We start from the raw sequence: 22787 nt of genomic DNA, 5'->3' as shown, positions 1-22787 counted from the left end.
TTAAGTGATATATCGATCGATATCATATGACGACTTCTGTTAGATTTAATATTTCTGTAAGGTCATAATTATGAATATAATATACTAGTTACTTGTTAGGGTTTATACTATGCATGAACATATACTTATAAATTTCAATTTCATCCACTCAAACGTGAAGCTTAACGTACAATTATTTTTCTGATAAATTAAACGGCTATATTTCTTCAGATTATTTTTGATACATATATTTTGTCTAATATATTTACGGATTTTCTTCATCTCCATGTCATTAATGTGTTCACCGTTAACTTCTTGTTTCGGCCGCATAGCTAAGAGAAAAATATCGAAATGTGTATTTTATTGGTTTAGTATATTTTCCCCAATATGATGTTTGACTAAACATGAGTGTGTGAGAGAATGTTGCACAAAATTGAAATTTGAAAGGCAAATCTAAAACGCATCTATAATTGCAAAAAGACAAAATATGATCATAGTTTCAATTATTGATGACAGCTAATCTTGTTACACAAATTTCTTCCCAATTTGTTATTAGCGGAACGTCGATTTGACAATTTTAGAATATTAAAAATTTTCATCAGAACATATTTCTCACAAAATTATGTGTTTGATATGTCACTATCGATTTCAAACTCATATAATATTCTGTAAAAAAGACAAAAATATTAAACGGATTGATTCCTTTTTTCGCTTGTGTTTTAAATTCAGAAACGTCGCTGTTAACATATTGATCGGATGCTCTTTGCTTTTACCAACAGTGACATTTAAATGTAGTGACCTACCGTTTTGGATCTGTGGGCTGTGAACTTGTGATATGCATTGTCGACAATTTTTGTTGAAAGATGTTATAAATCTATTTAAATTATTATCTGTAACTATAGTTGAAACTCTGAGTTCGAATTTTTAACTTGCATTGACAAATAGTATATGAGATGTATAAATTGATGTTACACGAATTGGAATTGATTACCAAACAGTGATGTAACCGGTTTTGCGCTCATCTCTGTAATGTGGTTCCCCCTTCAATAAAAGCAACGTAGAATAGAACAGTTTGGTCTCGGGGCACTCAAGGCAAGAGTTTAAAATCGTATGGACGAGTTTCGTCGACATTGGCTCAGGCTAATAGGGGACTAAGAAACGTGGACAAATGAAAATGATGTGTCCGTACGAGGTAGGCTTTGAATGTAGCTGTAAGAAATATTATTATTTAAACATTTTGTTGTAAGATTATGATTTTTTTTGCATAATTTAGCACCACATGTGGTTATTCCCTATTTGGGAGGGCCCTTGTTATACAGTCTTTTGGATTTATTTCTGATCCTCTTGCACATTTTTGAACAGAGTCGTCGTTTATATAAATGTAGTACTTGTGCAATATTTCTAAGAATTTCAAAAATATTTTCAGATTCTCTGGTTAAAACTTAAAAGCTACCAGAAAAGTTGTTGGTAAAATGGTTTAAACTACTTAGTGAATAACATTGAACCAGGTTTAATCCGGTTTAGCCACGTTCTCAATTGATCGTCTATTGGTGTAGTCTCGTCTGATTTAGGAACCCATAGGCTTTTTGTGAAGATACTATTGGGCCTCAGCCCAATAATTAGAAAACCGTAAATTTCCAATTTAAGTGGGAAAACAAATTAAAAAAAAAGAATAAACAAAATTTGAGGTTTCGATTTTGCGATTCGGCGATTTGCTTCTCCGATGTCAATCCCACCATCTTCAGGTTCTTCTTCTTCATCTTCCTCGTCTCAGTACACATACGCAGCTAATTCTTACTATTCCGCTCCGTATCAGCCTCCACAGCCTTACGCGGCGGCGCCTTCGCCTGCTGTACCGGCGCCTGTGGCATCCATTCCCGGAGCTACGGTCTATCCTCAGCCTGTTGGACCGGTTCCTGCCGTCTACGCTTACCCTCAGTACCAACAGGTTAGTTGGATTTGAAAAATCAGGAGTTTGATTCGTGGCGTTGTGTATTTATGATTCTGGGTTCGAATTAGGGTTTGCGAAATCTCTCTCCTTTGATTTTAGGGGTTTAATGTTGTTTTTGATATTGAAGTTTCTCGTTATGATTGTGTAATGCTTGTCACTCATGGATCTCACATGTTTTACAGTTAAAGATTTGTTCTTTGGATTTGATTTTACTTGTTTTGTGAAATTTCTGCCAAGTTTAGGTTTAAGGTAGAAAGTTGGTATCTTCATTGTTGTTTGATTCGGTTGTATTTATTGGCAGGCACATCAATTGTTCCAAAGAGATGCACAGACAATTACACCAGAAGCTCTTGAGAATGTAAAAGCTGCTTTGGCAAGTAGTGAAACCGAACACAAAGCAGAAACTAAAAAGAGAGCCATTCCTCGTAAAGCTGCTGGACAGTCTTGGGAGGATCCTACTCTTTCAGAATGGCCAGAAAGTAAGCTCTGCTCGTCTTTTTCTTCTTCTTTCCCTTGATTTTGCTGATTGTTGTTTTAGTTTACGGGATGGTATCATAGTTGTTCATAGGTAGGATTTTAGATGTTTTCTTCTCTGTTGTTAAAATAGATTTCTTATATCTTTCTAACATTTGGCAGATGACTATCGTCTGTTCTGTGGTGATCTTGGGAACGAAGTGAATGATGATGTTCTTTCCAAAGCATTTGCTAGATTCCCCACCTTCAATATGGCCAAGGTAACTGTGTATATCTCTCCTCCTTTTCGGCTTTAGTGATTATTCATATCTGGTTTCCTATGAACATATATTTGAGAACATTAGTCATGTGATTGTAGTCAACTGTGATGCATTTGCAAACCAAAACACATAGTATGTTCAGAACAGAGCATGGTTGACCTTAGATCATACGGATCATTCTTACTCGAATCACAAAGATAAGTATTCAGTGTTAGTTTTGTGGTCAAACTCGTACCAGAAAAATAAGAGTCTTATTTACCATGACAGGTCATTAGAGATAAGCGGACTGGTAAAACCAAGGGTTATGGGTTTGTGAGTTTCTTAAATCCTGCGGATCTAGCAGCAGCCTTAAAAGAAATGAATGGTAAGCACCTTGTTTTTAGTTTCTGTTTGATGTGTTGCTTCATCTTGATATCTCATCTCACTGTTTTTGTCAGAACTTGTTATATGATTCTGTTCTATAATCACTGTCGTTGAACATTCTGATTTGGTCCACTGATTTCATATGAATACACAGGTAAGTATGTTGGAAATCGTCCGATAAAACTACGAAAGAGTAGCTGGAAAGAGAGAACAGATCAGGAGGCTGCTGAAAGACAAAAGGCAAGTATCTTGACTCGAACGTTTTGATAGATACATTTGCAAAGGATTTTATTTTTATGAGTATCTAATTCTTGATTATAACTGATGGTTCTCTGTTTGATTGTAAATGCAGCATCACAGCAATAAGAAGCAAAAAACTGTGAAGAAGAGCATACTTCACAAGTGACGATCTCTTTTATTTTTGTGGCTTAAAATTTCCAAACCTGTTACTCATAAATATAAATGAACAAACATTATCATTAGTTTTGTTGAAAACGGTATGGTTATGTATTGTTGGGCTGCTATGTTTAGCTTTAGCCCCAACCGGTGGTATTTACTTTATGAAAACGTGTGTCCACAATAGGCTCGAGCACAAACTTTTCTTACATCTTTTTCACTCCATTAAAACGTTCAAGTGGTCTGAGCATATTACAAGAAAATCAATATTACTATTTAAGGATCGATTATAAGAAAGAAGATGTATACTATCTAACATAGTTTTTTGGTAGTTATGTAAAGAAAGAGTTGGAATTTCTAGGCATCATACATCTTCTAAGGTGATGTTATAACCCGAATGGGTTCTTTATCAGCGTTTTCGTTACACATACTTTACTCCAATCTGTAATTTAAATTTACCAGTAACACTTTAATTTTACGAAAATGTCTCACATTTCCTGAAGTTACTCAAAGTCATTTTTTTTTCCTTCTTTTTTTGTGTTATTGTTTTTCTTTAAACTTTCTAAAATATATTCCACATTAACAGCTCAACAAATTATGCCCTAAATATGTGAATCGGCTAGCAATGGGTCTAAACATAGCAATTCAGTGGTGTTTGTTTTGTGAAAATACGTCTAATGCAAAGAAAGTTAATCACCAATTTATTGATGCGTTGTAGATATTTTTCTTCTTTGTAAAAGTGATCTTTCTAATAAACATAACATGGTTTCTTTTACTACAAAAAAAAAAAAAACTGAAAATTAACATATGTAGCGAAAGAGACAAAGAGTAGTTATGCGAAATGGAGAAATTATAGATATCTGGCAACATCATTGAATCCGCCTTGATATATATTTTTCACATAGGTTGTGATGATTCTGTATGTAACATATGTATGTAAATATTATTTGACAACGATAGACTAAAATATGTAGACAGTTTGAGTATACTAATTGCATTTATTAGAGGAGCTTTGACGACTATCAGACTTGGGTGAATGGAGGAGAAGATAGGCAATCACTAGAAACTAATAAAGTAAACATTATTGAGTTTTGTCAACGACAAACTGAATAGAGATTGAAAAAAAAAAAAAAATCTAAAAAAACAAGAAAAGACTGATGCAAAAAAAAAAAATTGTCGAATCAAGAATAATGTGAACCGCTCCTGCATGCATAGGTCCCCTGTATGAAAAACTCGTGTTGCTTGACTTCTTGGCATCGTAGTAAGCGGTGTTCGTAGCTCCCACTATAAAATCGTCAATCGGCTGGAAATCACGGTTGTTAACCACGATTTCCAGATCGCGCATATAAGCAGTTTTGGCACTATTCGAAAGGTATCCAGATCCCATCTGAGTAGTCGTGTGTCGGCCAGATAAATTGGCGTTTACTATCTCACCGCCCCATTTCACCTCTTCTGCATAATTGTTGAGGCAAGTAAAGATCTCGGTCGGCCAATAGCCAACTGGTGTAAGTACAATGTCATTGGCCGAACCGACAGACAACCACCAATGTCCGAGGTTTTTAATATGTAAATCATTATCTAATTAATATTTTGTACATAACTTTCAACATACAGTAAGACTTTTTATATATAACTGGATTATTGTGTGTTATTTTACTCTCATTATAATGTGCCGGATTATTGTGGTCAAATTAGTCTCTCAAATTTTCTTCCAGTTTCGATTTTGATGGAAGTGACGGTTTTATAAATATATTTTAATATATATTTAAGCAAAACATAAGGAAAAAAAAAACAAAAATTGAGCAAAACATAACATTTTTATTTAATATCAAATTCATGATTTAAAAAATAAATAGAAATGTTAAAATTAAAACAACTATTGACTAATTAAGACACTTAAAAAAGAGGTAACAATACAAATTAAATAACTTCTTGGTCTCAAATTTACCTAATTTATTTTATATCACTATTAGCTGATCTTCAATATTTATAGATAAATATTTATGGTGGAAATTAATGGAATATGTATTAAAATTCTCTGGTGAATTTGGTCAAAGATAATTTTTATTTCTAACATAAACTGTAAATTGACCAAATGCAAAGCTTTTTGAACCAAAAGAAAAATCTTGCCCCAGTGGCTTCAATGAAAAAGTATTTTGTAAGACATACATATTAATTCATGCATTGTATTGATTACTTTTTTACTAAACTACATTTTCTAAACTATAAGAGATGATCACATTGGTCTTAAGTTCGCATTTGTAAAAGTAAAATTTAATTGTTACAAACGGAAAAAACCACTTCTACCAAGTAAATTCTTTTTACAACCCAAAAAAAAAGCAAATAAGTTCTAAAATTCGGTCACCTAGTTTTCAGAAACCCACGAACTTCGACAAGGAAGTTGTTGAGGTTCTTTCTGAATCTTTGGTAGTTGAGACGGTCCAACGATGAGGATAGCTGGTTTGACGTTGTGAGCACCTGAAGCGCGTTTGCTAGCCTAGTTTTAAAGTTCGGATTCGCCTGCTTCTCAATCAGTTCGTTGCCCAATCCCTAGATGTAGCACAGACTTTCAAGTTACTGCTGTTTAAAGCATAGAAACTCGGTTTACTTTTTTAAGTGAGAACAATAAAATACTGACCTGGTAAAGATTTGGTTCACAGAGAATAAGAGGGAACAAGGCATCTGCTGCTGTACTGACTAGGTCGGTACTGTAACAAGAAACCGGTAATAACACTTTAAGCAAACCATTCGAGAGAGCGCTTCTAGTTGGTGAACAGAGTTTAATACCTGTAATCCTCAAAAAGAAGGAAGTGAAGCAATGTACGAAGGAATCGACTCAATATTCCTTCATGGAATACTCCATTTGGATCTGTGTGTCCAGCAGCGTGTGAACCCAAACCCGAGTTGCCAGCATTTTTCTCTTTGTAGTGATATGAAGCAAGAGCCTTTAGAGCTCTCAGGCACATTGTGACTATATCTACATCCTGATGAGCATATCAATAAATAGATTTGCTTTAACATTGCTGTAAAAGAAGAGCAAAATGGTCTGCTTACTATGTCTGACAAGAAGATTTTACTTCACCTGCTGATGAAGACCAAAGTCAACTGTTGTAAGTACATGGCTAAATGCGTCATTGTTGAGTTGTGCGAGCGTCTCGGGGTAAACCTCGAGCATATGTGAAATGAGCGAGAAATACTGCAGAATTTGATTGCTAAGTGAGAATTATAACAGTAAAGTACTACGAGAGGTTTGATCAATGGTTGATGCAAAGCCTTACGTCGAAGCAAAGCTTGGGGTATTTGAGGAGTTCCAAAGTTATAAGTGGAGTGATTATATGGAGACCAAAGTACACCACCTGTAAGTTAAAAAAATTACACAAACCATTCTTGTAGAATTCATCATAATTAACTTGGTTTACCTGGGAAATATTTGTACTTTGTGTCTCAATACTATCAGATGAAAAATCAACCTGCAAAAAGGTAATACCAGTTGTTAGAAGATAAGGAATACTGGTGAATGTGTTATATATTTTCTACAGTACGTGAAAGCAAGAACGTTTACCATATCTTTCGAGCACAAATGGGAAAGTAGCTGAAGCAGAGCGCGTAAATCCTTATACTTTTCGGTTTTTGCTTCATTAAGCAAGGTACTAGAGAGAGACAATGATATCTGAGGTAAAAAAAAAGCAAGTGTATGTGAGGGTACACAAAAACTTCTCTTGTCTGCTCAAACAATGACGCTCAGTCTGAAGAGAGAAGTAAGGAGGAGATAGGGGAACAGATTTACCTTCCCAATATTGTGTGACGAATATATTTGTAGAAGACTCATGCAGAAATTAATGACAACGGCTGTTTCATGAGCCTCTAGGTAAGATAATTGCCCATCCACCCAATCCACAACAAATTTAAGAAGAAGATATATCACTGCAGACTAAGCAATAACAATAAATTAGTGGTTTTTCTGACCATAATGGCTAAAAAACCAACCGCAAGGATTTTGAAGACAGGTAGAATATAGTACACCATCGAAACTGAAATATCAAGTATATAGACTTCATCATGATCCGAATAACATGTGATCACTATATTTGCGCCTTGAACAGTACCTCATGTTTGTAAACCTCGAGAAGACGGAGTACAGGATTCATGACAGACAATCCCATCTCATATATTGCTCTCTGTGTTCGGGGTTCAGTGGCACTTGCCGCTCCTCGAAGCCGCTCTAACACACAACTCACCTAACACAAATACGAAAGAACCATTCTGTTTATAAGGATTTACCAATAACTAAATCTAAGTTTTCACGTGTTTTCTTCCTCACCAGCATGATAATATCAGGTTGTTGAGCCAAATTTTTAAGGTCACTACTATTGGACAAGTCCACTAGAGATGATGTCATATGAGCCATGAGGTCCTTCACATATCTTTTCGAAAATAGAAAGAAGGTTATTGGTCAGGCAAAATTTGTTGTTATGATGTGAGCGAATTGCAAAGATTTAGGTAACTCACTGATTTGATGCATCTGAACTTCGCATTCCATAAGCAGAAAGAACAAGGGTTTGAGCCAATGAACGCTGAATAGAAGTAACATCATTTTAAGAAACAGAACAGGCATGAATATAAAAGGGCCAAAATCCAGACTTTAGGAATATACCTGACTAACACTATTTAGTAAAAACAATGTTTTGTCATTTGCAAAAGCATTTGCCAGGTTACGCCAGGAGTCCTGAATGTTTTGGATAAAACGTTAGATACTAAAGAAACAGAATATGTGCATCTACAAGAATTCTAAAGAAAACGATTTTTTTTCCCAGTGGATAAAAAAAATATAAGCCGAGTGATTCCCAGTAAAACAGCTTTTCTTCGTCGAAGCAGCCATTTTACCCACAGAGAGATGATTGTGGATTCCAAAAAAACAAGTGGTAAAAATTAATAGAGGAGTAGAAGACGAAGTTAAAAATTTCATTTGTATTGGAAACAAAGCAAGATACAGAAATCGGCCCCATTTACACCCAACTATGGTGAGTTTCTGAACTCACCAGTGATAGAAGGTGAAAACAAATATTTCTTCGTCGAACAAGTGCATGCAGTAACTGAAAACATGTTAACTCCTGCAGAGAGCGAAAAAGATAAAAAGATTAGGGGAATACCATTCTTGAAGAAATGGGAGTTAAGTAACCTACCGCTTCTAAGAAAATTCACATTAAACCCTAAAAGAAATCTCGCTGTAGCTATATGGATTCCATGGCCTAAAGTCCTTTAGTTATCAAAATTTGTAAAGTCAAACAACTAACTGAATGATATTTCCATCCAACAGACCAAAAATAGTATTTGTACACAGTAAAATACCATTGTATAAACTCAAGGGTTATCAAAACTCATAATGTTTTTAGAAGGACAAAAGATTACTACCTGCAAGTCCTTTTCACCAGGGTAAGATGTGAGCGATGTCAAGGAGATCCGGACAATTATATCAAGGACAAACTTCCCCTGATTGTGTTCGTTGAAATACGTAAATAAACATGCTCTTGAAGGTAGAGACTGAAGCTTGTTGCTACCCAAATTGCACTCTTCAACGAGCAATAGATATGTGAAAGACCATCTTGCAAGGAACCATATGACAGCCTACATATGTTTCCCAAAATCAATATATAGGACAAAGGTACCAAAGTGTAATAAATTTCTTCTTGTAATGCTTAATGACCATGATAAATTTTATGCATTTGAGTCTGTGTTTTCGAAACAGTCATAATTTACCAAATTCAGGAATTAAAAGTACCTCCATTAGCCGAGGACTAAAGATCGATGATCTCATTTCTGCATCCAAACATTGCTCGGCAAATTTTATTATTGAGCTACATTTAAGAAAAGAAAGAAGAAAAAGACTATCGATGTTACTAAATTGATAATGAACGAGCATAGCCACTGTTCATAGAAAAATTCTGCACAACAATTTGAATATTAGTATGCCTCTAGTATCTCAAGTAAAATTCAAGACTAACTTATAAATACTTAGAAACAGTTCAACACTCAAAAAGAGATATGTTAGTAATTTAGAATCACAAGAAAACTGAAGGCATCTATTGTTGGTAATATCAAATTATTCAAGTTCACTCATCTGTTCAGTCGTGAAAGGCTTCTATAAGCTAACCTTGAGAGTACCACGACAGGGTGGTTGTTTGCCTCTACAACATCCACAAAATGAGATTGCAAAGCATCAGGAACCTGGTAGTTGATAACATCATCTCGTAATTACTCTTGGGAAGAATTTACAAGTGAAAAAACAGAATTATAACAGGCCTCGTGAAAACTAAGTTTGAAACTGGTCATTTACTTATTAAGAAAAAGGATAGTTTCAAGACCTAACCGTTTGAAATTGATATATCTGGTAATAATAAGTTTCTTATTTATTGATAGATGAAGGTATTCAGAAATTAACGGAACGAAAGCCTGTCAGCATCTTTCTTTCTGTGATTACTGTGGATAGGATGCAGGAAAGTTAAAGAATTACCAAGGCAGTCTCCCCTTCCCCTTCATCTGCAAGTACATGGCCGATTATTAGCAGCAAAGAGTAGACCTCTTCCAAAGTTTCAGTCGGATCAACAGTGCCCCTGCCCTACAACAGGTAGATTAAGATGAGCAAAAGCAACCTCTCAGGACACATCACTAACTCGTGCACACTAGAAAGAATAAAAAAACGATATAGAGCAAGATTTTCTAATCAATTGCTAAAAAGGCTTTGATGTAGGTATATATTGATATGTTAGCTACAAAAGGCATAAATAGCTAAGAGCAAAAAGGAAAAGAAGAATGATTGGTAGATGAAAGAATGTTGCTTTCGCTTATATTCTAAAGGAAGGTCGTTCAAGAGCACCTGATGGAGGCGTGCAACATGATCAGAGAAAAGTTTTGCTAAAAATGGAATTGTAGCATCGACTGCTGCCCTTGCAATGAGAGCATAAGAGCCTAGTCTTTCGTCCATGGCTGCCAGAACATAATATTAAAAAGTTAATAAAGGATAGCACAAAGCCTGCCTTCTCAGACTGGCTGCAAAAAGACTAGATCAAGAACCAGTAATAACAGCATTTATTTTGCTCACCGGATACAGAAGCCAGGCAGTCAGCATCATCTTCAGTAGTAGCTGACGCAGATGCCACTAGAGAAACAAACTTTCAGCTTGTATATAGATTTGATAAAGAAAAGAGTTCCAAACCAACAAAAGTTGTAAAGCAGAGGTCAAAAGTCTGGAAACCTTTACCTTTTAGTTCAGATTCCACAATCAATGAAAAGAGACTAGCTGCAGCATGTATCCCCTCAGGTGGTAGCCACGCATTACCCCCAGAACCATCCATTGACTGGCAGGAGTCATCACAACCTTTGGTCAAATAGTGCCCACTAGTATCTCATAGGACACAATTTACTTTAAATGAATCATTCTTCTAGACTATAAAAAATTTGTTGGCAAAGACAATGATCGGTCTTTATAAATACCCTGACAATCACAAAGAAAATGCCCAAAGTACCCCCAGAGAGCCAGATATGGCACAGTTTCATAAACACAGTGATTCATGATATTATGGATAGATGCAGCAGTAGTAAAATAAATCTTAACTATACTCACAGTAAGGAGTGTGGTCCAGGTATCTAGCAAGATATCGCGTGCCTCATAGCTCCAAGTCTCTTCATCAGTACTATTCGCCATTAGTACTTTGACAACTTCACCCATTAACATAGATAAGAGTGTAAGGGTGCCAAAGGGCCTGAAGAAACAGAAAGAACAACTTTATTATGAATAAAGAAACACCAAATGGCTTTTAACTGCTAAAAAGGTTATATGCCAAAGACCTTAATGATCGCAAGAGTTGGTCAAAGACAACAGGAGTAGTAACAGTCCCAATAGATAACAATGCGCGGCAACCATCAATCATCTCACTGAAAAAAAGGTTCAACAACACAGTGTCAGACTTGGAATATATGACAACAAAAATCAAACAGGAAAAGAATGTTGAGCAGCTCACCTTCCACTCCTTCCTTCTTCAATTTCCTTTGAAATGACATCAGGAGGATCAATCCAGGGCAACACACCCGTCAGCAGGAGGAGCAGATGTTGATCACGCATCTGCACATTGTCTAAATTATTGAACAAGTCACACACAGATAAATATATAGCTCGATAAGAAAAACGTGATGAACATCCATCGTTCCTCATTAATGATGCAAACTAGATAATTGGCAAATTTGATGTTCCTATAACGCATTCAGCAATTCTATTAATTAGTAGAAAATACAAAAGCATATAACACTCACTCGATGGAAATATTTCCCCTGCCAAGGAGCACAATTGCACGATAAGTTTCCGAGCAGAGACTGCAACAGGACAATCTAGCCAATAACCTTCAAGATCAAACTTCTGCCTCACCGAAGAATAGAAATTTATCAGCCAACCAACATGTGAGCTTGAAAGCAAAACATCACACCATGAAGCTCCAGGCTGCAATCAGCACCACTGAAGGTGAGATTTATGAAGAGCTCACGAAAGTGTTTTAACGGTAAACAAGTATAAAATCTGACATGCTAGCATGTGGTCTTTCTGAATTTCAACAAGATAATGAGCAATTGTCGTAAATCTTAAATATAACCATTAGCTACCTGAACTATTACACATTCTGTCTTTCTTGATAATGCATTATCAGGTCTAATTCCGTCAGAGAATACATTAATGCTGGCTCTTGTGCCACCTTTGCTGTAAGGAAACTCCCAATTTAGTATTTGATGCATTAATCGCAGTGTAGCATTGCAAACCTTAACCTCAGGGACACTAGAATGAGATTCAATAATCTTGCTTGTAACACTCAAAGCAGCATCTTGTGCCCACTGATAGAAACTCTGCAATTGAAAACATAGAAAGTAAACAACACAATCTATTTTAGTAACAGAACCCTCCACATAGGCTATTATTCTTTCACAGACGAAAGGAAGATGGGTTAATAACTGGAAGCAAATGCAATCCTACAGTCACCTTCAAAAAGTTTTGCTCTAGTGACTTGCGGCAATTTTCATGAAATTCCCTAGGGAGACCCATGGCACTTGAAGTAGAGGGTGAGAATTCAGATACCTGAGATGAAGAAATTATGAGCAACCATATGGTATATCTATATATATAATACCAGAAACAATAGAAAGAGACCATTACCAATGATTCAAGAAAATTTACACCAATGAACTGCACATCTAAGCCATGAGAACCAAGAATAGCCTGGTTGATCTGTAAACAGCAGTTGGTAAGGGACATAAGAAGATCAACCATGATCCTTTTAATTTTAACATTAATATTGGACGACTCGATTATATTTTTCAAAATAATAAGCAGCACTACCAGTACCACAATTTTCATTTCTATGAAGCCATGACTCGTAAACCCCCATTTCTTTTTATTAAGGCATGGAGCATATCAATACATATCTAGCTGAAATAATGGAGGCACATATTGTAAGGACCTGTTACTACTCAAATGATTACTAGTTAATACACTCAATCACTCTAAATCCTTTCTTGTCCATATATTTAAGGTACAGTTAAAATAGTACCAGGTAAATTTCTTAGAAATAACATATGGCCAGTATCAGATAACAACATATATGCACCTAATGCTACTCAAACTATAGGATACAGAAACTAAAATTGAAAGTACGAAAAAATTACAAAATAATGTAGATACCTGATAGAAAAAGACTTCCTTCTGGGCTGGAGTAAACTCAAGCCTGTAAGAATAATTTATTCAGATTAGAGGTTCCCTTAGATGAACAAAGCAAGCAAGAAAACAGAAGTAGCTAACTAATTAGTCAAGATTTCTTAGTGCTACTCTATTTTTCCAGAAGCTACCGGTTATAATTGTCTGTGAACGACAACATCATTTCATGAATCCTCTCATACGCATAGCATCAGAAGTGAAAGCTAACGTCCAACATCTAATGTGCATGTTTTAAGAATTTAGATACCAGAAGCAGAAGAAGCCCACCGCAGCTTACCAGCCTCTTTTCATCAGCTGTGCAGCCACAGAAGATACTTTTGAAAGCACATATCCCTCAGATGAATTAGCATGCTGCATGACATAGCCAAGGCAGAAGCTGCAGAAAGATTTCGCCATATTACTTAATTATTTTTATTTATATAATCCAAAACTTCATAATAGAAACCTATAATTTCTTATATAGTCATGATTATCTCGGAAAATAATGTGACCAGGAAAGCAGCAGTATTCTAAAACTACTATATTGTGAAGCATGAATGCTCTCAGTTGATTTGCAAAGCCAATCAAAAATTACAAACTTAACACCAAGGGTTGCTTCCTGATAGAGGAGAGGGTGATCGCTCAACTAACTGGAAGCTTAAGGATATATCACCTAAATAACATAAAAGAAGAAAAAAATACCTAATCAAGCCCCCTTTATCATCGGTGGCAAGAAAGCTCCATTCCCTGATAGCTGATTCTCGAATAGCTGCAGCAGCTTGAAACCTAGCATTTGCCACCTGAGAATTTTCTGGAAGTAGAAAACACTTTCAGTCAAACAGATGAAACTTCCCAAGTCCACTTGGCCGGTTCTGGATTCATCAGAAAGACTTACCAAGAATATATCTACACGCCTTATACGGCTGTGGGGATTGGTGAAGCGACAAAATGGTTGCCTCAGCAGCAACTGGATTACTATTAATCTGTAGAAAAGAAAGGGAAATGTCAAGTCCACATGAGTTAAGCACAAACAAAGACCATGAAAAGCCTTTTATAAGCAAAGAGACTTCGTACTTCATATAAACTTAGAAAGACGGTAATAGTAAACTAGTTCAGTGAGACATGTAGTCTCTAACACCTTAGTCAACAGAGACGCGGAGATAAACAAACACCATAAAAAAGAAGAAAAACTCACAAAGCAACTTGATAATTTTCAATACTCTACAGTGACTTCAATTTCAAGCCAAACAAATTACAAGAAAACATAAAAAACAATTTCATAAATGCAACCACACGCACACATCTACAGCTTCCCCCAATATATTAGGAAACCAAAAATATCAACCAGGAGACAAGGAATGGAGCGAACCACTTGTTTATGCGTATATGAATGAAGAAAGAAGAAGCAAAAAAAAAAAGACCTGAATGTAAGAGCAAGCAAGTTCAATCGCGCGCATGGTAGATTGGAGTTGAGCTAAATCCTCAGCTCCAACTCCACCGCCACCGCTTCCATTTGAAAACCCTAACATCTTCTCCTCGAAGCGCTGATTCCGGCAGCCGGAAAAATCAACAGTCTCGTCGCTTTCCAAGTAGAAAAAATCTGATCGAGTTGATTGGAAAGTGTAAAGAAGAAGAAGGAGAAGGAGATGAAGAGTCGATCGAAGAAGGAAAGTGGCGGCGTTGAGCAGTGTGAAATGGCGGAGAAAGGGATCCGATGGCGAGAGAGCCGGAGAGATGGAAACGGTGTTTTTAGCTGAGAGGCCTATTTGGAGTTTTTTTAACTGGACATCAAATTCCATATTATTTACGGGAATACCCTTCCTTCTTCTTATAAATGAGGTAAGGACCTGAACCAATGGACCGGACGGTTTAATCGGTTAAATCGCACTTTGGAATTTCGGATTTCGATGATCTTGATTGAACCGTGTGAACCTCAAAAACAAAATCAATCAAGTCCTTTGATTTAATCAAATTGATATTTTGGAAAGAGGTGAAAGACTAATTTTGATCAAATTGATACTTTGGTACAGTATGATGAATCATTTTTTTTTTGCTCAGAATCTGTAGAATAGAGAGACTAAGTAATGGATTAAGTTTTAACTCTCACCTTGTGATCATCAATTATCTATCTTCTAAATTTCTAATGAAAACAAAAACAAAGTATACGAATCAGAAAGACTTCCAAAGACTCATTCTTTATTCATCTTCAGGGTCTCAGACAAGGAAGATTCAGTGAAGATGAGTAGACAACATGAAAAGAAAATCAACTTGCATTAATCTTTACTGACAACGTAATTCTTGTAAAAATGTATTGCATGTCGCAGTGTGATATAACCTATCCTTATGAACAAAAATTAGTAGACTGAAACATATTACTAATAAACAGTAACCAAGTTTAGAACTATATGTGTTTACCAGACCAGAAGCGTTGCGTATCTTCCTTCTGTTCATTCTAGTAATAGCGGTTGACACAAAGGCTATAGAATTGTGCTATGGAGATCCATAAAATATGTTACAACAACTCCAACAAGCGAGCATAGAGCTGGTCTGAGCTGGAACAAGTCCTAACACATACCCTGTCACCAAGAAGTAAAAAATATCGTTTGATGTTCACGACCTTCGGTGAAGTGCCTGCACCATTTTCCAAATCATACTTCCATGAACAACCTGTAGATGTTAAGATAATATCAGAAAGAAAAAACAAAAACTTACTTTGATGTGACTGAAGAACATATAAAGCAAGCCCACATGACATTTTGTTTAAGAATTATCCTGAGCCTTTGGAAAATAAAAGAAAATCAACTCATTCTCAATAAATATACCATCTATAATGGCATAAAAAACTTCGGTAAAAACTGATTTGAGCATTTCAGAAAAATGTGCATTACCTTGGTTTCTGTCCCTATAAGAAATATGTTAAAAAAACAGCAGCCAACGGTGATGGATGAATAAGCAATCCAACGATACTGTAGACTTAAGCCAGGCTTAGAATCATATCAAAACGACATTAACATAAACAAGTCGATAGAAGCACAAACCTGAGTTTCGGCATTTCTTCTGTCACGGCCTCGCTAACACCAAATAAAACAACTAAAGCAACAACCTGAATACACAGTCACTGGAAATGTTACATATAAACCTAGAAGGGCGTTTTCCAAAAAAATGTTTTTTGATCCTCTGTTTTTTACTCTATGAAAACAGAATCGTTTATAATGATGAATTATTGCCAGCATACAAATCACAAAATTTTCTGTTTTTTGGTGACATACAAATGATTTCAAAATAACCCAAAACCTTTATTAGAATCAACTGTATGTTAAAAAAAACTGAACTTTGATCAGATTGATAGAAGAAACAAAAAACTAAATAATAACAATAGGAGCTAGCAACATGTATACTATTTCACTTTTTTTAGAGTTTCTAAGCCAATCAGAAGGCTCTATTTCACACCCACTCGCACAAAGTGAGCGTTGAGCGCGTGAGAGCATTTCTGTGGGTATACCCCTTTCCAAATCATGCCTTTTTCAATCGACGCACTAGTCTCCAAAATTCCCATCGCGTGAAAATTTGTGTTTTCTTCTCTAAACCAGTATAAACCAAACCACAAATCAATTCTAATTTCAATACCAATGTATACCGAACCTAAAAATCAATTTTAATTTCAAAACCGATGTAAACCTAGTAAATATCATCTACAAATATAAGCACAAAAACCACAGTAAATTTCAAGTGAACACAGATACAAATTGAAATCGATTAACCTGTGAGATCTTCTGATCCAAGTACTGATCAGCTTTCGAGCACCTTTGTCTTCAACAAGTTTAGAATGGTTGAACCACACCTGTAAACAAAATCAGAATCAATCCTTAATTTGGGAATACAAAATCAAACCAAAACAAAATCAGACACAGAGCTTCAGAGCTACCTCATCACGGAGAACGATATACTTGAGGAATCGGAACGGTGGAATTCCTTCTTCAAGAGCAATTCCGTTCGAGTTGAGCCTTTTGATGGCTTCTACATTATTCAAATCTAGCTCACATGGTAGTACCTCGACCGTGCTCCGGTAACGAACCAGAAGATGAGTCAGGTCAACAGGATTTGGGCAACGAAGCTAATGGAGAAAGAGAGCTTCAGGTAGCATTAAGTGATTTGAATAAAAACCGCCATTTTCGTCCTTCTGGAGAAGAGAAGAGTAGTGATAAACACGAAATAGACTTATCAAAGAAATAACAGAATTAAGATGAGAAGTAGAAGAAAAAGATGAGGAATCAGAAGAAATTTAGGAAGAAGATGATTGTTTTGTTTAGTGATCTTTCGATCCTGTTTACAGAGAAGAAGAAAAGCTAAGTACACGACCATAAAGAAGAATTGGGCTTTAAACACTAAACCCAAATCGAAACCCAAAGCTTAATTACCAAAAGCTAAGTGCCCATTTAATCAGGCCCATTAATCTCTTTATTCGGCCAATATTCTGTTTTCTCAAAATAGATGAAAACCTAGCTTATTCATTAGTTTCCTTGAAAGTAATTTAGAAAAAAGATTTTGAGGTTGAATAACGAACTGTTATATCAATACAATGTTAATATCAAATGTTTTCTAATCTAGTTTAGCAATTAAATTGAGAAGATTATAATATCTATCATAACTAGGTAGTTGAATACTCATTTGTGGACGGGATTGTTTCAGACGTTTTGGTGTGTTGTTTTATATACAAACACATCTCTATCGTGGTGATATCATATCGTATCATATGGATTTCGACCTAAAGCAATAGAAAAAAAAGATTCCAAACCCTAAATTAGAATTTACTAATTTAGAAAGAACTTGACAAATTAAAAAATATAGGGGCCAATCGAATAACAAGTAGAAACGTCATGCTAGATTCCTAAACTTTTATAAAATTCTTTTTATTTTATTTTTTAAGTCGTCCTTCAAAGTTTTGTATTGACTTGACTTTCTCAGAGTTTCTTCGACGACATAAGAACCTCACTCCAACTCGAGAGAGAGAGAGAGAGAGAAAGATGAAGGTCGTGGCTTTAGTGAGTGGAGGCAAAGATAGCTGTTATGCTATGATGAAGTGTATCCAATACGGTCACGAGGTACGTCTCTTACCTCGGATTCTGTCTAATTTTCGAAGTTTTGTTAGTTGTTCAGAGTTTCCCTGAAATTGCCTCTCAAAAGTTCAATTTTTTAAGCTATACGAACTTAAATCTCACTTGGGGTTTCTCGATTTGTGTTTGCACAGATCGTGGCATTGGCTAATTTGTTGCCGGTTGATGATTCCGTCGATGAATTGGACAGCTATATGTATCAAACTGTAAGATTCTGCTTCTTCTCTGTCTACTCTTGTCTATATATGCTTGAGTATGAGCTAAAACCGGATATTTAATATGAACAAGGGCTTGAATAAAAATTGAGCCTTTTCTATCTCATTGGTGTTTTACGTGAATCTGGTCAATGTTTTCATGATTTGTAAATCTGGTTCTTCTTCTTGAGAAGAGTAATAAGATTAGATATTTGAGAGCAAGAATGATTTATGTTTCCTCGCATCTAATTTCTTTGATTGGATGCACCTTTTTCAGGTAGGCCACCAGATTTTAGTGGGTTATGCAGAATGTATGAATGTGCCATTGTTCAGAAGAAGAATCCGAGGTTCTTCAAGGTGAGAATCCTTAGGCTTTCCAAGGCAAGGCTTGATTTTATGAACAATTTCTGACGAGTTTTATTTGCAGGCATCAGAAACTTAGCTACCAAATGACTCCAGATGATGAAGTGGAAGATATGTTTGTCTTGTTAAGTGAAGTGAAGAGACAGATACCTTCCATCACTGCAGTATCGTCTGGTGCCATTGCATCAGACTACCAACGACTGCGTGTGGAGAGTATTTGTTCAAGGTTAGGCCTTGTTTCTTTGGCATTTTTGTGGAAACAAGATCAGACATTGCTTCTTCAGGACATGGTAAACTGTTTCAGTATAAGAGAAAATCTAGATTCAAGCCTATTTCAATCTCAATTTTTTATTTTTCTTTTTCGTATATGTTTTACTTAACTCGTTTCTCGTTTACTTGCAGATAGCAAATGGGATCAAAGCTATTTTAGTCAAGGTAGATAAGGATTGTTGTTATATTATTCCTGCTTCTATTAACGTCAACATCGTCTTATAATTATGGTTTGTAAAACCTTTACAGGTCGCGGCAATAGGGTTAGATCCCTCAAAGCATTTAGGGAAAGACTTAGCCTTCATGGAACCATATCTTTTGAAGTTAAAAGAGTATGCCACAGCTCTTTTTTATGGCTTCATTTATCTATTTGTGTTACATTGTTTCTAAAGCTTCTGATTGCATCTCTACTTAGGAAATATGGAAGTAATGTTTGCGGGGAAGGAGGAGAATATGAAACTCTGACTCTAGATTGCCCGCTTTTCACTGTATGTTCTTTAAACAACAATCTTAAGAACAGTTTGTGTTCATTGATTTCTCACATTTATTGTAGTTTGACAATTTGCATATTTGTAGAATGCGAGTATCGTGCTTGATGAATATCAAGTTGTGCTACACTCTCCAGATTCCATTGCACCTGTTGGTGTTCTTCATCCATCTACGTTCCATCTTGAAAAGAAAGGGAATCCAGACTCCCATTCCCCTGAAGAGGAATCAAGTTTAGTGTCTGAGGTACTAGGAGATGGTCCTAACACATCAGATTCTACTCGCCAACGAGATAATGGAATCGTTGATCTAGTTGAACACACAAGTAACAGACTTCACATATCAAGGGCTGAGAAACACAACACGTTCTCCATCTGCTGCTGGTTGGAAGATTCTAGTGAATCGTCAAAAGGTAACTCAGAAACAGACCAAATCTTCAAGATCTCCCCGCATATGTACTTGATATTTGCTTTATCCTCTTAAAACAGGTCTGAAAGAAGATCTCGAGACTGTTCTTACAGAACTTGAATCCCAGCTTTTAAAACACGGGTATAACTGGCAGCATGTATTGTACATTCATCTATATATCTCTGACATGAGTGAATTTGCTGTGGCGAATGAGACATATGTGAAATTTATCACACAAGAGAAGTGCCCTTTCGGTGTTCCTTCCCGTAGTACAATAGAACTTCCTTTGGTACAAGCGGGTCTTGGAAAAGCTTACATCGAGGTTTTAGTCGCGAATGACGAAAGCAAAAGAGTTCTCCATGTACAAAGTATATCTTGCTGGGCACCTAGCTGCATTGGACCTTACAGTCAGGTGAATGAAATCTCATCATTGATTTCTAAATAATCTTCAAATTGACTAGCAAAGTCAGATACTTACAATATCATCTACTTCAGGCCACTTTGCACCAGAGTGTTCTTCACATGGCTGGACAATTAGGACTTGACCCTCCCACGATGAATCTTCAAACCGAAGGCGCAATTGCTGAGCTAAATCAAGCATTGACGAACAGTGAAGCAATAGCAGAGTCTTTTAACTGCTCAATCTCCTCATCAGCTATACTCTTTGTGGTTTTCTGTTCAGCACGCACAAAACAATCAGAGAGGAACCAACTTCATGAAAAGTTTGTTACTTTCTTGGGTTTGGCAAAGTCTTCTCGGAGGGTACAGAATGTCCTAGATCCTATGTTCCTTTACATTCTTGTCCCCGATCTTCCGAAAAGGTTAAAATACTGCATAGAATCTTCCTTTACATCCGTGTCCCCGATCTTCCCAACAGTTTTGGGTTTTTGACAGTAATTGTTGTTCTCCAGGGCCCTTGTTGAAGTGAAACCTATTTTATACGTGGAAGAAGATACAGACACCGAAGATGAAACCAGCCGAGATCAATCGGGTGAAGGACATTACAGTATTTGGGGATATAAGCCAGAGAAATGGCACCAAGATTGTGTGCAGAAACGAGTTGTTGATGGGAAAGTGTGTGTGGCCGTTCTCTCTATCTCAGCTGAACTAATGAGGAAACTTCAGGGAGAAGAAGAAGAACTGGAGATAGTATCAAGATTCTGTGTATATCTTCTCAACAAAACCTTGTCTGAAAATTCGTTTTCTTGGCAAGACACTACGGTGAGAATGAGATTCTTTTAAACAATGTTAGCCTATCATCAAAAGCTTTGCTTATATCTTGTTGTTTTGGTTGATGCAGAGCTTAAGAATACACTTCTCTACTAGTATTGGTGTGTCCGTAGAGAGATTATCGGCCATTTTTGTGTCTGCGTTCAGAGAGCTTAACGAGATGAGTGATGGAGTAAAAATGGACAGTTTGAAAGAACCTATCTTCAATCTCGTCCCTGTCCTTGGTGCTGGAAACTCTTCTGCTTCACTCGACAACATAATCACCTGTGAACTATTTGCCCTAAGGTCGTAGCTTTCCTGTTTCTCAAGGAACACAAAGGTTTACTTACTTGATCTTGGGGTCATCAAGGTCATCAAGGGCCATTTGATTTTGCAATGGGTAAGCCAAATTGAACGGCCCTATGTTTTAGGCGGACAGTTCCATGCCGTTTTTTTTGAATACCTTTTCCATTTGCGAAAGAACAACACGTAGTTGTTTTGTTCCAAATGGAAACGGCACGATGTTTGTTATTCTTTTCTTTTCTTTTTTTCCAGTTGGAGGTGCAAAGACTGATTACTTTTTGCCAAACCCAGTCCAAATGGAATTTATTTTTATCGAAAGGCATGATATTATTGGTCAATACATTATAACAATATGAATATTATTTACCAGAAATATTTAACTTGGATTTGGTTTTACCACATACTGTATGTAACTTTCCTGTCACAGGTCATTATTATTAAACGTATTTTAGAATTTAATGCAAAGAATGTGACATGTTACACGACAATATATATCTCAGAAAGGTGTGTTTTTTGATTAAAGATTATTAGTCTTTTTCACGAGGATATAATAAGAGGAGAGATTCCAAATGTCAAGTGCTATTTTCAAATTGTTAAACAGAGATTGAAGATCTTTAGCATAAAATGTTAACTATGACTTGTCTATTCACAACCAAAGTCTTACCTCAATGTATAAACCGACGTCTTTCCAACATAACACATTTGTATTCTCATATATTTAAATAAAAGTGAAGCTTTTCTTTGATCTAGATCGTGGTTATTTTAAAAATATAATAAAATCAAATAACTATGGTTACTTACCAAAGTAAAGTGGGGTTATTTTTTGCTGTGGTGATGTTTTATGCTTTGTATAAGACACTTTTGCATCTCTAGTTTATTTCTAAGCATTTTGGAGTAAAGAGAGAACAAAAAACAAAGTATAAAAATATCCAACAAGATGCTTTTGGGGGAAACACTGCATTGTGGTCTGTGGGGACAAATTTGCTGGCACAAAAATTCTGCAGAAGAAAATGAAAATAATTTGATATCACTATAGGATGGTCCAAAAAAGTACTAACAAGTTTAAATATTTAATTTGATTCACAGCATCCTTTTTAGCACCGTAAATTTGAGTCTTATGTAGTACTGATTATTAATACAAAACTAACAAGATTATATATCGATAAATATGAAGCATCCTATTCCTATGGTTGATTATATGAATCTTTTATGTCACACACCCTATTACGACAGGTTTTAATGATACCCACATCACACGTGTATAAGTTAAATGCAATGATAACATCC

At 36.0% G+C, this 22787-nt stretch overlaps 3 protein-coding genes and 1 non-coding gene across 9 annotated transcripts; 2 read left to right on the top strand and 2 right to left on the bottom strand.

The window, feature by feature from the left end:
- The first annotated feature begins 1590 nt into the window (after window positions 1–1590).
- Window positions 1591–3736, top strand: AT3G04500 (RNA-binding (RRM/RBD/RNP motifs) family protein). Of its 3 annotated transcripts, none has more exons than NM_111321.4 (6): window positions 1591–1927; window positions 2232–2409; window positions 2567–2664; window positions 2932–3028; window positions 3182–3267; window positions 3380–3736. In NM_111321.4, exons 1-6 carry the CDS (start codon window positions 1703–1705, stop codon window positions 3431–3433), a joined length of 738 nt encoding a protein of 245 aa, NP_187100.1. In that variant the 5' UTR covers window positions 1591–1702; the 3' UTR covers window positions 3434–3736. The 3 variants fall into 3 exon arrangements, with proteins under 3 accessions (NP_187100.1, NP_001327711.1, NP_001327712.1); NM_001337533.1 differs by having other exon boundaries at window positions 2763–3028; NM_001337532.1 differs by having other exon boundaries at window positions 1643–1927; window positions 2567–3028.
- A 1791-nt stretch (window positions 3737–5527) lies between these two features.
- On the bottom strand, window positions 5528–15167 carry AT3G04490 (exportin-4 protein). Of its 4 annotated transcripts, none has more exons than NM_001337531.1 (32): window positions 14575–14932; window positions 14049–14136; window positions 13856–13964; window positions 13452–13550; window positions 13142–13184; window positions 12617–12688; window positions 12443–12538; window positions 12073–12309; window positions 11731–11914; window positions 11442–11553; window positions 11269–11355; window positions 11045–11183; window positions 10682–10778; window positions 10523–10579; window positions 10298–10407; window positions 9935–10039; window positions 9575–9648; window positions 9203–9278; window positions 8836–9048; window positions 8463–8534; window positions 8078–8149; window positions 7933–7997; window positions 7745–7847; window positions 7530–7661; window positions 7211–7354; window positions 6986–7093; window positions 6843–6893; window positions 6702–6779; window positions 6506–6619; window positions 6211–6407; window positions 6062–6131; window positions 5528–5973 (listed from the first exon to the last, which is right to left on the bottom strand). In NM_001337531.1, the coding sequence occupies exons 1-32, from the start codon at window positions 14680–14682 to the stop codon at window positions 5785–5787; spliced, it is 3501 nt and encodes a 1166-aa protein (NP_001326637.1). In that variant the 5' UTR covers window positions 14683–14932; the 3' UTR covers window positions 5528–5784. The 4 variants fall into 4 exon arrangements, with proteins under 4 accessions (NP_001326637.1, NP_001326636.1, NP_001326638.1 ...); NM_001337529.1 differs by having other exon boundaries at window positions 5555–5973; window positions 14575–15167; NM_001337530.1 differs by having other exon boundaries at window positions 5615–5973; window positions 10523–10564; window positions 14575–14940.
- Window positions 15168–15393: 226 nt separating this feature from the next.
- On the bottom strand, window positions 15394–17384 carry AT3G04485. The gene is made up of 4 exons (NR_143900.1): window positions 17079–17384; window positions 16915–16994; window positions 16192–16256; window positions 15394–15820 (listed from the first exon to the last, which is right to left on the bottom strand). It is a non-coding gene; the product is annotated as an other RNA (non-coding RNA).
- A 692-nt stretch (window positions 17385–18076) lies between these two features.
- Window positions 18077–21958, top strand: AT3G04480 (endoribonuclease). The gene is made up of 12 exons (NM_111319.4): window positions 18077–18255; window positions 18402–18473; window positions 18739–18818; window positions 18889–19114; window positions 19227–19259; window positions 19344–19426; window positions 19510–19582; window positions 19671–19992; window positions 20069–20400; window positions 20484–20809; window positions 20900–21209; window positions 21289–21958. The coding sequence occupies exons 1-12, from the start codon at window positions 18178–18180 to the stop codon at window positions 21508–21510; spliced, it is 2157 nt and encodes a 718-aa protein (NP_187098.2). The 5' UTR covers window positions 18077–18177; the 3' UTR covers window positions 21511–21958.
- Window positions 21959–22787: the final 829 nt, after the last annotated feature.

This window comes from Arabidopsis thaliana, chromosome 3 (assembly GCF_000001735.4).
Source record: "Arabidopsis thaliana chromosome 3, partial sequence".
In the NCBI taxonomy this organism is placed as follows: Eukaryota; Viridiplantae; Streptophyta; class Magnoliopsida; order Brassicales; family Brassicaceae; genus Arabidopsis; species Arabidopsis thaliana.
This window is presented reverse-complemented; position numbering and strand designations above follow the sequence as displayed.

Coding starts and splice junctions, on each gene's coding strand:
- AT3G04490 (NM_001337529.1), bottom strand. CDS start 14,952: ATGGAATTTGATGTCCAGTTAAAAAAACTCCAAATAGGCCTCTCAGCT. Junction 10,580..10,681: donor TGTGGAATCTGAACTAAAAG/GTAAAGGTTTCC, acceptor TTGTTTCTCTAG/TGGCATCTGCGTCAGCTACT. Junction 8,150..8,462: donor GTTTTCACCTTCTATCACTG/GTGAGTTCAGAA, acceptor CAAAACATTCAG/GACTCCTGGCGTAACCTGGC.
- AT3G04480 (NM_111319.4), top strand. CDS start 18,178: ATGAAGGTCGTGGCTTTAGTGAGTGGAGGCAAAGATAGCTGTTATGCT. Junction 18,256..18,401: donor GTATCCAATACGGTCACGAG/GTACGTCTCTTA, acceptor GTGTTTGCACAG/ATCGTGGCATTGGCTAATTT. Junction 19,583..19,670: donor TAGATTGCCCGCTTTTCACT/GTATGTTCTTTA, acceptor GCATATTTGTAG/AATGCGAGTATCGTGCTTGA.
- AT3G04500 (NM_111321.4), top strand. CDS start 1,703: ATGTCAATCCCACCATCTTCAGGTTCTTCTTCTTCATCTTCCTCGTCT. Junction 1,928..2,231: donor CTTACCCTCAGTACCAACAG/GTTAGTTGGATT, acceptor ATTTATTGGCAG/GCACATCAATTGTTCCAAAG. Junction 2,410..2,566: donor TCTTTCAGAATGGCCAGAAA/GTAAGCTCTGCT, acceptor AACATTTGGCAG/ATGACTATCGTCTGTTCTGT.